At 41.4% G+C, this 11,683-nt stretch overlaps 1 protein-coding gene across 5 annotated transcripts in view; it reads right to left on the bottom strand.

Moving 5' to 3' along the window:
- Window positions 1-1,096: 1,096 nt before the first annotated feature.
- RAB11FIP4 (RAB11 family interacting protein 4) overlaps window positions 1,097-11,683 on the bottom strand; it is a 125,053-nt gene continuing 114,466 nt past the window's right edge. For all 5 annotated transcript variants that reach the window (XM_064466792.1, XM_064466793.1, XM_064466794.1 and 2 more), the window contains 10 exons: window positions 10,682-10,816; window positions 9,153-9,188; window positions 8,120-8,219; window positions 7,606-7,709; window positions 6,899-7,039; window positions 6,277-6,358; window positions 5,869-6,006; window positions 5,217-5,375; window positions 4,745-4,888; window positions 1,097-2,974 (listed from right to left, as the gene is read on the bottom strand). In XM_064466792.1, the coding sequence (XP_064322862.1) occupies window positions 2,858-2,974; window positions 4,745-4,888; window positions 5,217-5,375; window positions 5,869-6,006; window positions 6,277-6,358; window positions 6,899-7,039; window positions 7,606-7,709; window positions 8,120-8,219; window positions 9,153-9,188; window positions 10,682-10,816 (1,156 nt within the window). In that variant the 3' untranslated portion in view covers window positions 1,097-2,857. The remainder of the gene's footprint in view (window positions 2,975-4,744; window positions 4,889-5,216; window positions 5,376-5,868; window positions 6,007-6,276; window positions 6,359-6,898; window positions 7,040-7,605; window positions 7,710-8,119; window positions 8,220-9,152; window positions 9,189-10,681; window positions 10,817-11,683) is intronic.

Below are 11,683 nucleotides of genomic sequence, written 5' to 3'. Positions count from 1 at the left end.
CCTGGCTAGAGTGCTGCTTTCAGGATTTCAGCCAGATTTAGTGACTCTTTGTCACTATTAGTGACTATTCACCCTTTACATATAGTCACCTGCACAAAAACTCAACTATCTTTGTGATCATGTCTTTTTCTGTTCGTGTCCACAGGCTCTGTGGTCTCAGTGAAATAAGCCAGGTCCTCTGCTTCCCAAGTGCTCAGGAAAATTTTCAAATAGTCCTCAACGTTTGCTGATGTTCGACCCCAACAGGAATGGGGTTTAGATTATTAAAATTCTGAAGCAGAGTCCAGTTTACCCCAAAATATTTAGGGGAAAACATTCAGTCACCAGTCTGACCTGCAATAGCTTCACTCTTATTTAAATCCACTGCATGGACAGAGGTCAGAGGTCTAACTTACCAAACAAGAATTAGTTCCAGTAGCAGGGCTGCTGGCTCACCCAGCCCCACTTGTCACAGCAGGTTAGCAACAGCCACCTGACAATTTAAAACAGTTCTCTATGGCCTACAAAAAGAGCAAAGTCCTTGGCACAACCCACAAACAGCACCATGCAGAGCGAAATGCCATCACTAAAGTGCAGGTGAAGAGTCCTCTGGACAGGGAGCTGTAGGTAGCACCAAGCTGGCTTAACTGTTCCTCGCCTACCTTCTGGGTGGCACATCCAGAAGCAGCAGCGGGTGGGAAAGGCACATGTGGGGTGTCTGGGGTGTTCCACCTGCTTCTCCACAAACAGAAGCTGCTGCAATTTAGCACAGAACATTTTACACCACCCCCAGGTGGCAAGAGTTGTCTTTAAATCCCTGCCTCCAGGTTACCCTAGAGCCTCAGGAAGCCAGCCCTGAGACATCACTGTTTGAACAAGACCATACCATGTGTCCCAGAGCACTGAAGTCCTGCAGACATCTTTATGCGCTGGGGTGTTGTGTCCCACAGTTACTCCTCTGGTCCCTTTTGCTTTCCAGCTACTTTACACCTGCCTAATGCAGATACATAGAAACAAACTGGTTTTATTTTCTTGCCTTCAAGAAAGCCTGATTTCAGTACTTCTCCCCCCTTCCCATCACTCCAGTAACACATCACTGAAGGCAAGAGCACAGAGATTGCAGAAAAATATATATATATTTACATCCATAACTGAACAATGGTTTATGTATTCAAATTCAGGAAAAATGCATCACATATACACACCAAGATACATCGAGAGAATACTAGGGGCAAGACGCTGCCAACAGCAAGAAATACACAGAAAAGCACAGTCATTGCTACCGTAACATTCTTCTGGGGAGTGTATTCAATAGAGGAAACATCTCTATGCATTGGGGAAAGCCAGATACTTGGGCCTATTTTTCTGTGCCAGTTGGTATGAATCAAAGGTGTGAAATTTTTACTTCAAAAAAGTGCTTGGAATAAATTTTTTTTTAGCATTCAACCATCCAAACAATTTCATAAACTCCTTATATAAGCTACATTATTAATTAAAAAGGTCCTAGCCCTACAGTACACAAATCCAGCCCAGGAGAACACAGGCACGTGCTGAAGTCCATTCTTATTTAAGGCAGCATTTAAGCATACACTCAACTTCAAAGCTTATGTTCTGTCCCACTGACTTCTATGAGCAGTCACACTACACATTGGAAGTTGAGCACCTGCACAACTGCTCATCTAAATCAGGACATGTTCCCTTTTCAGAGCTTTAGATATGCATGTGTGTACTCAGTCTGGATTGGCAACTTCTGCAAGACCAAGCTCTTTTTCTTTTTACTGCCCTATAGGTAAAAGTCGCTCCACAGCAGACTTCTCTCCACCGCTGTTAGGACCCAGCTGGTCCTCTCCACAGCTTGCCTACAAAATGTCAATCTTGAAAGAGTGCAGTGTGTCTGGGGGGGGAAAGCAATTCAACAGGTAGTTTCAAGAGCTGCTCCACTTCCCCCTGAAGCAGGCTATTTCACGCAATTTTTCTTTTTTTTGTTCCATTTCTCTTTTTTTTTTTTTTTTTGTAAGAACTGGAATGTGTTCCTTCAGTGAAATCTTTAAAAGTAAGGGTGAGGGGAAGGGGCAGGATCCCAGAATTCATCTTAATGGCCCATAATAAACCCCTGAAAATAGGGGAAACAGATCTGAAGAGCTTCTTAGCCTCAATGCTACAGGGACCCTGGCATAAAAAAACAAAATACACATGCGCACACACGCTGAAGAGCAGGCTGGCTCAAAGCATCCCAAAGCAGGCTCCAAAGTGATCTTACACAAAAAGCACTTTGTGCCGACAGTGGCAAACAAGTGGATGGTGATTTTTCACAAATAGCAATAATTCTGCAGTATCTTCCTCTTCTTTCCTTTTATTTTGTGTCTTTCCTTTTCCCCAAAGTTTGGGTTTTTTACCCTATGTGTGGTTTAAGTACTAAACCTAAATCAAATAGGAAGTTACACAGTCAGCACCAGTCAGGAACTGAACCTGGGTATATTAATTGGTTTGTGGTACCCAAATTCCTGGAAGAACGAAAGAACAATTCTTGCTCCTAAAGTCAGGGCATCCATATGTTTCCATTGTCTTTTTTACCTTTACAACTAGAGGTAGAGTCATTTTGTCCAGTATCTAAAACGGCATGATCCAGTTATATTGTTATTACATTAATATACAGTATCCATCGTATCACAGGTATTGAAAGTGCATGGAAAAAGTCTAACCAAGCCAATTCAATGACAAATAACAGTGTACCAAACATCATATAAACACACCCGCGCACCCACACTCACACGTAGTGTATATATATATTTATAGATTAATTTACAGTATCAGAGTGTTGTTTAGATCCAGTGGCATGTGCAGAAATATCAGGCAGCTGCTTCTTCTCATATTCTCTTCAATTCTTTATTTCCAAGATAGATGGGTTGTGGTCTAGGATTGCCAAAATTATCTTGTCCATATACTGTCGCAACCTGTAATTTATCTCTTCCTGTTCTTTAAGGGCTTCCATGAGCTGAAACACAACATTTCAAAGTTAATCTTGAAATATTCCCACTAGTTTACATAACAGCATGAAATTCAGACAGGTGAGAGACTAGTTCCTGCTCAGGATCACCAACTCCCTTTTGTGACAGGCATTCTACCTCTAGTTCCTCCCTGAATCTCTACTAGAAACAATCTATATGTTAAAGATCTTTACTATTAAGGAAGATGATGAACAGTCATCATCAGGAATCTTTTGGCAGGTCATTTGAAACAAATTCCCCATCTAACACACCAATCCATCCTGCCTCCACACCGCAGATGAGCTTCCTCATCTCAGTGCAAGAGCTTCATGATACTAAGTTTTTTTCATATCTGCTGAGATCTAAAGCACTTTGCCTGAAAGGCTGCTGAACAGAACAAGGATTTCAGTGTTTTGCACTGGGAACAATATGGGCTGCCTCTGTATCATGTGCATACTCTCTCAAAAAAACCTACCAAAAACCCCCAAAACAAAACAGCTACATACTCCTCATGAACAATACACTGAATATTCTATGTTCTATATTAGAGACAAGTGTTTCACTAGACGTTTGAGCTGTGAAAGGCTCCTGAAACTCCCCAAAGATTAAGGCCACTTGCGTTTTATACTCTGCAAGTTTAACACCAAACTGACAAAGCTGTGTCAGGACTGTCAGAGCCCCAGATCCTCCTAAAGCTAATGTGATTTGGGTGTCCATTTCCATTAGCCTTCATAAAAGTTCCACCCTGAATTGGCAGTTTCTTACCTTAATTTTGATTAAGCAGGCAAAATGGCACAATGGGAAAAGTTTATGGAGGTTGGAGAGGTTTACTAAGCCTGGGCCACAGTAGTAAGGCGCTTTCCTCCTTTAGAGGCAATGCTGGGTATCGCATGAGCCAGAGTCATGAGATTCATAAGGAGAAATAAAGATTTGTCTTGGCAACAGCAAAAGCCCAATTTGCTTTTACTTATAGTTCAATAATTAGAGTTTTTTCACAGTGCTCTGGTTCAGCAAGAAACTCAAGTATGCACTTAACTTCAAAGGACTGCCCAGGAGCCAAGGCTAACAGGGTTGTTCAAGTACAGATTGGGTAAAAAGGTTTGTCTCAGGACTCCTCCTGAAGAAGAAATGGGATGCTCTGTCCAGAAGAAACAATTTCTTTTAATGCCTTTCATCACTAACCTGTCTTTTTCCCTGGGAGCTCTTACATATCTATTGGCCTGATCTCACTATCTGTCCTGGAGCTTAAAGGAAGCTTGACTCAGCCCACATAGGAATGTTTCTCCTAGAATATATTCCAAAGTGATATCAGATTATTACTTGCACACTACCTGCTTTCTCTAGGAATTCAGCTCTGCTACAGGGAATATATAGCTCAAATTTAGATCTAAGTGAGAGCTTGTTACTGAAGTTACTTAGAAATAAATCTAGAACAGAAAGTGAAAATTTAAGTAACTAGCTATGGTAATTTCTGTATGAAATTAAAGCCATAATAGCACAATAACCTGTAAGACAGATGATGTTAAAATAAATCCATTGTAGAACAGTTCACTGAGATTCTAATAATTCCAGTTTTTTGAGACACAAATGGAAGAGTTATATTAAAAGCAGCATCCAAAACCACTGTTAGATATAAGGCAATCTTCTAACACTTTTGAACTCCTAGCAAAGCAGATTTTTCTGTTGTTCATTTGTCAGCTTCAGATACTTCAACCTTGACAGTTACATTGAAAAATGCATATTTTTGGATGTCGTACTTGATTAAAAAAGCTTATTACCTCATCTCTTGATGCAGAATCAATTTCAGCAGCCAGTGACTGGGCTTTTGTTTGTGTTGCAAAGAGATTTTTCGCTTCGTAAAGACTAAGACTTAGGATCTGTCCATTAAGATCGTCATTTTGGTCACGAAGTTTCTGATTCTCCTATTTAAGGATGAAAAGACATTGCTTTTAAGTTATTCCTACAAGATTTCATTAAAAATACATAAATTTTTAAAATCACAGGTAGCTTGGGTGACATAGGCTGCAAGCTAACATCAACTCTTACCACCAGTGACAGGTCCTCCCTGCCTGAATCACAGGTGTATGTGCACAATTTACATCACCTGTGCAAAGAAGTTCTAGGCAGATGCAATGTGGGTCTTGTGCGTGTGTGAGAAACGGGGGACAAAATCTGAAGGCAATGTGCTAGGGGTTGCAGCTATAGGCATTTTTTAAAAGCCGTCCTGTACATTTTACAGGGATCACTCACCTGCTTCAGCCGTTTTATTTCATGCTCCATTTCCACCTCTCTGGTTTTGGCATTGAATTCACTCACACTGGATGAGGAACTTCTCCCACGTCCAGGACGCTCACATTCCAGCTTGTACATCTGCAAGTGCTCCAGTTCCTTCCGCAAGTCTTCAATGAGCTGTGGGTATGCAAGCAGGCCATGTCTCTCCAGCCCCTGCACAAACAGCCCTCCCTGGCAGCAGCCATCTCTGTGCTGCACCTCTGTACCCAGACACAAGCACTGTGTGAGCCTTGTTGAGGCTGGAAATTCCTACAATACAGCTATTCTATGGAAGCACAGGTCACTTAAACCGCTTCAGAGCTGGAGACGGCTCTGATCTATAAGCTTCACATCTGAGAGGCATCATTCCCCTTGCAAATTTAGTAAAGAAAATGTTAAAGACATACATTCAAGGCCCCATGTTCTCAGAAAGTGGTAAATCCTTTGGGTCAGGGATTGCCATTTACTAGGTATTCCTGCAGCAATCATCACCCTATGGCCATAGAAACACAGTCCAGTAGTGCATTCGAGTGTATTTTCAGTGTTTGTCCTGTCTGTCCTTTCTTTTACAGATGGGCTTCCATGCAGATGAGATGCGATTGCCTGCTCTGACATCCCTCTTCACACCTACCTCCTGTGTGGCTTCCCTCTCCTTGTTAAATTCCAGTCTGTTCTGCCGCAGCTTGTCCATCATTCTCTTGTACAAATCCATCTCATCCTTCAGTCGCAGACTAGTGTCTTCCAACCTATCTGACATGCGTTGCCTTTCCTAGAATAAATGGGGAACTTCATAGGTAACTTGCAAGTGCATGAGCCATCTTCAGTTTTACAACACAAATCTATAGATACAGCTGGTCATAAACTGGCACATGCCAGTCTCAGGGCATTCCTGCCACTAAAGGTGACCAATGTTCCAATTCCATCAATATTCTTGTTTAAGGAAGGAAAGTTAAAGAAGCTGGGCCAATCACTACATGAGTTTGCTCTTACACAAATCAAGCTGCTGTTAAATTGCTTAAGCAGTCAGGATTTTTGTTACCTCATCTAATCTCTCCGTTTGTGATTTCAGTCGTGTGACAGTGCTTTTCAGCTCGCCGTTTTCTTCTTCCAGTTGCTGAACCCTGTGTCAATAACAACAATCTTACAGCAAATGCCTCTGCAAGAATGCAGACATGCAAACCAACATGCTCTAAAAAGCCATTTCATTTGCACTTAATAGAAAAAAACAAACAAGAAAATCTTGTAATCTTGGCATTTTTTCTCATAAGCTATTTGGCACTTTTTCTTTATTTGTTTTTAGGGCCAAAACTGCTACACTGACCCTAAGATTCTTATGCTCCTAAGAACAGGTATCTAAAAAGAATTAAGTAGGAAGAAACAAATGCAGACACAAGTGTTTGCTACAGCTGGTCACAATTTCCTCCTTGAATCCATGCCAATTATCCAGCTAAACTCTCTACATGGACCACATGGATTAATGTAAACCATCCCGCAAGCTTTCAGGCATTAGACATGCAACTGCACAGCTACTCTATAGAACTACTAACCTGTAACCATCTGTGCACTGTCTGGTTGTGAACAGCCTACATTTACATGCAAAGTAAAGATGAAGAAAAGACGAACTTGTACTCTGTTCTGGGTGGCACTAAGATGTTGGTTACCTTGTATTTAGCAGTTCAATTTCGGTGCCTTTCTCTTTTTCATACTTGCTATATGCTTCTCTATGTCTCTTTATCTCTTCTTCCAGGGTCTGTTCTGCTGATGTTTCTTGGTCTTTCAATAGTTCTTCTAGCTCATGAACTCTAAGGAAACCAGATCTTATTTCAGTAACAGCTTCACAAGTACTTTTAAAAAAAAAAAAAATAATAAAAAGATGTGCAACTTCATTGCCTCTCTCTTTCCTCCCCATTCCTTTATTTCATTTTACTACTTCTCTCTTGGCATTTAACCCCTCCAAATATCTCTCTTGGTATTTAATCTTCCCAGTAAGCATAGAATTAAGTAGTAGCAGTTCATTTATTATTCTTTCATTCTCAGTCTCAAGAAGTTGGGACTATGACCCAGCCTTTTGCTCTTGCTGTGTGCAAGAAAAATAATCCAGTGGTAACCTCTCATAACAGAAGCGCTTGCTCTGCACAAGTCAATAAGGCCTCTGTACTAAGAAACCTCCTTACAAGGCCTCTGCTTGCTGAAAATTCAGCAAGGTGGCCCTATTCCACTTGGATGTCTCAGACGAAGCCGTAACTTTTTTTTGTCTGACAGCATAAAGGCAGAAGACTTGGTTATATTTTACAGGTAGAGATGTTCCTGCTCCAACTTTGGCTCTGCTCTGACATGATAAAAAAAACCTGGCTCTGTGCTTTATTACCTGTGAACTAGCTGTGTGTTCTCTTGTTTCAGTTTGCTTTTCAGGTCACCATTTGTCAGACTATCATTCTCCAGTTCTGTCACCTTTTTTTCTAGGTGCATCACCTGGAAGGGGAAGTGGAAAAGAGTTGAGAGTTTTAATTTCTCTTCATACACCGCTTCACTCTTCCTAACTGCCGTTTAGCTATGCTACCCTTTGAAAGGGGACATACTTCCCTGCAAAGCCAGCAGCGAAATTAAGCTCTGAAATTCTGAGTTCCCCAGACCCTGCATCTTCCTTGGAGGTGATCAATGCAAATACACAGTGAAGTACTAATACAATGCCTAGACCTGTACTTGCACAGGTCTTGCGTTTTTGTGAAGCAAAGTCATAATATTAATGGAATATCAAGGACATTTGGAATGAGCTACTTCAGATCACTGGTAACTGTGAGCTCGAGCGCTTTGTCAACTGATGCACGTCTCCAGCAGGATTTTGTTGAGCACCTTAAATCACAATGCACACAGCTTCTCACCTTTTCAGTTATATCATTATCACAGGAGTCTATACTGTCTCTGAACAGGTCTTCTGTGCTGCCATTACTGCTGCTGAAGTTACTGTTGTGGAAGAGTTGTCTGAAAGATCAGAAGGATAATATTTTGCTTGATGAGGATGGAGGAGAAAGAGTCTGGGTACTGCCTTATAGCCTGGCTTTGCACCTTGAGCATCCCATGCTAAAATCTGTGCAATCATTTCAGTGACAATTACAACTGTTTAAGCTCAAGTTTTACAGGAGACTGGTAGCTAAATTAAATCATACTGAGCACAATCAATGACATGAAGTACTAGGGTGTGAGTTCTTTGTTGCTTTTGATAGGATCTGCCACCAGCATTAACATAGTTTAAAAACTACTTTGCCTTATCCACACTGAGTTATATTTGCCTTACTAGAAGTTTAAAATAAGGTCATCGCTGCGCACTGGTTGGTATAGTTAATCTAGAAAATTTTGTACACTAAGAGCTTCTTCAAAAAAAAAAAAAAAAACCAGGAAAAAAAAAAAGAAATCTCAAGCAGTTCCCAGTACAGCAGAGTGTCAGAAATATAACACTGGAGAATATCTAAAATATTCTTGCAACTTACAGCCCTCCCCAGCCTAGGGCTGGGTCATTTAATCAAAGAAAGATTGTAATTCTGTATGTCCTTTTTTAAAGGGATGCTCTTGCTTTCCTTTGCATTTTGGCAACAACAACAATAAAAAGGCCCATGTTATGAGGGTGAAAGAAGCAATAGGTGGACTGATGGAACAGCAGTATAAAGGAAGAAAGTTGGCAGACAAAGAAGCAACCATCTATGTTCTTAACAGAGCTCTTTCCAGTTCAGGGGCCTGCTCCAAGACTAGTAGTGGCTTCTGCATTTGTAACATCCCCATCCAAATACAAGCCACTTCCCTTGAAAACTTGTCTTGGCACATTTTTATTTTCCTAACCTTATTCCTTCTCTCTCCTCCCACCCCCAATATAGAATTGTTACAGCTGATTCCACATGTCATTAAAAAGTTGACTCTTACCTTCCAAAAGCTGTGCTTGATATTTTCCTGTTAGGGCTACATGGACACAGAAGGAATGATATAGGAATTAAACTCTTATTTGATCAGTGTTAGATTCAATCTTAATTTAAACTCCAGCTGAACTGCACAATGAAACATATTGACTTTTTTAGTGAAGTCAGAAAATGATACTGTGAACAATATTCTTAGACAACTTAATCAAAAGCTGCAGTTACCAACATCATGAAGATGAGTGAAGCCACAAATCACTAAACGATCATTAATAAGTCAATTTGCAAACACTGTTATATTTAGCAGGGATTTGTCAGTGTAAATCGGAGTGAAACTAACATTAGAAACGTCACAAATGGACACTGAGTTAGTGACAGACATTTATTCCAGATTCCCAGTTTTTAGATGATTTTATAACCAGTTAATTTATCCTTCCCTGTAATGCTTCCCAGTTCAGCACAGGAACTGACATACTTTCCATTTTTACAGTTCCCTTTTGCAGCCAGAGACTCGTATTATCTAAATGAAGGACCCGACTTCAGACAACAGCACTAGAGCCAAATCAAAATATCCAGCTGCATCTCTCAACAGCAGGATGTCGCATCTCTGTGTGCACACAGACACACAGCTCTTTGTCAGAGCATTGCTGCCTTTGAGTCAGGTATATACAGCCGCACCCACAAAATTACCAAAGCCCTAGCCGGTCATGGTCTAGGTGTTAGCAGACTCCTTGCTAGGGCAGGAACATTGTTCATATCTGTCCCATGCTGCTGTGTCATCAAGAAAAGAAGCAGTGTGGTACACAGTCTGTGCCACGGCAGGATTACACAGGCAGGATTTACATTCTGTTTCTAGGGGGAGCTAGAAGGCCACCAAATAATTTTCCTTCAAAAGCCTTTGATGACTGTTGGAAGCACTAGATTCTTTCCAAGCACTCAGCACTGTTCAGAAGTGGATGGAGTGGCAGAGATAGAAATATAAGGAAAAAGCTGAAATTGCAGAGACCCTAAAAGTAACTTCTGCCATAGGATTAATCATTTTTCCAAGTTCCCTTGAGGACAAAAAAAATCCCACAGGAATGAAGTACCTCTGCTGACCAATAATAGCTTTAGTAGAGGTGTATGTAAGGTTATATGCATTAGCTAAGGATCTGCCAGATCAGTCCTTCCCACCTGGAGAAGACAGTAGCTAACTGTACATCTGCACTAAGCAGCACAGTAGATCCTACTTCCAGGGGAAAAAATCCTGGAAATATCACTCTCACTCTGCAATCAAAGAGTTCATTTGTTAAAATATTTGAGTTTAATGATGCTGTCTGCACCTTAAGTCAGAAAAATACTTTCTAGCTAATGAAGAACAGCATTTTGGTTCAGGCTAGATGTCAAGGTCTCAATTTCTTACTCTTTTGTAAGAACACCACATATGTAAGACAGAATAGGATACAGGGAAGGAGAGGGCTCTTTCTTACTCTCCTCCTGCTACTAGCTAGTCCCATTTCAATGGGGTATTGCTAAAAGCAGTGCCAATAGGCTGCTTACCTGTTTGCTTTCAAGTTTTTCAGCCTGGCTTCCAAATCGTTGAGTAGATTTATCTTTTTGCAGCACTGTGAGCAGTAAACATCCAGTAATTCGCTGTTATAAACATGCCTCATTTTTCGGGGTGTTTGGCCAGCACTGTTTGCAGGAAAGGAGAGATGTTACTAGCTATAGTAACCAACTCATAACAGATTTTCCTCTTGACTGTGTGTCTGTGTGTCAGAATCACAGACGAGGGACTTAGATGAACTGTGGTTAGAGTGGTTCCCCAACTTAGAGGTGATGATGAAGAAATCTAGCCTTAGGGCGAGTCTACCTGTCTGAGGGGAGGCTTTACAGGATGTGTTCTGGGTGCAGCGGAAAGAATCAGTTTGGGTGACTGGAAGAATAGCACAAGGTATACAGACTCCATGAGATGCACGTAGCAAAAGCAGCTACATCAGTATGTTCCACCTCAGCAATGTCCCCCTCTCATCTTGCCCATCTTCCCACTAGAGCCTGGCATGCAACCTGAAGAGTATTTTCTCCAAGAGAAAGGCAGAAAGATGAAAAACAGAGTGGTCTGGTAAGAAGTAGTCACACAAACCCCCTCACATGGTAGGACAGAAGGAACCCTAGAATGAGGAGGAAGGGAGAAGTGGACATAGGTCTAAAGAGGAGATAACAGTAGCTCTTGGCGTGATAAACAGAAAATAAACTCAAATAAACGAGAGCAGTCATGGCATGAAGTGCACAGAGCCCCAGGAATGGGAATGGAAAGGGCTGTATAAACCCAAAGAAACAGTGGATGAAGGACACAAGCCGTCATCATGAAGTGACAGTGGAGAGGCGTGCTGGCTCTGCATGCATGACAGAGGTGACAAGGCTGGATTGCAGAAGTGCTCGAAACAGAGGGTAGCACACAGGGGTTGCATGCGGAGCAGAGGGATGCAGTGAGCTTGTCCTGTCTTAGCAATGAAGCACAAGACCTTCATGTGCTATTGATCCAAGCAGACAAATCCTAGA

The sequence above is a fragment of the Phalacrocorax carbo genome, chromosome 16 (assembly GCF_963921805.1).
Source record: "Phalacrocorax carbo chromosome 16, bPhaCar2.1, whole genome shotgun sequence".
NCBI lineage: Eukaryota > Metazoa > Chordata > Aves > Suliformes > Phalacrocoracidae > Phalacrocorax > Phalacrocorax carbo.
Note: the sequence above shows the minus strand (reverse complement) of the source record. Positions and strands in the feature narration are given on the sequence as shown.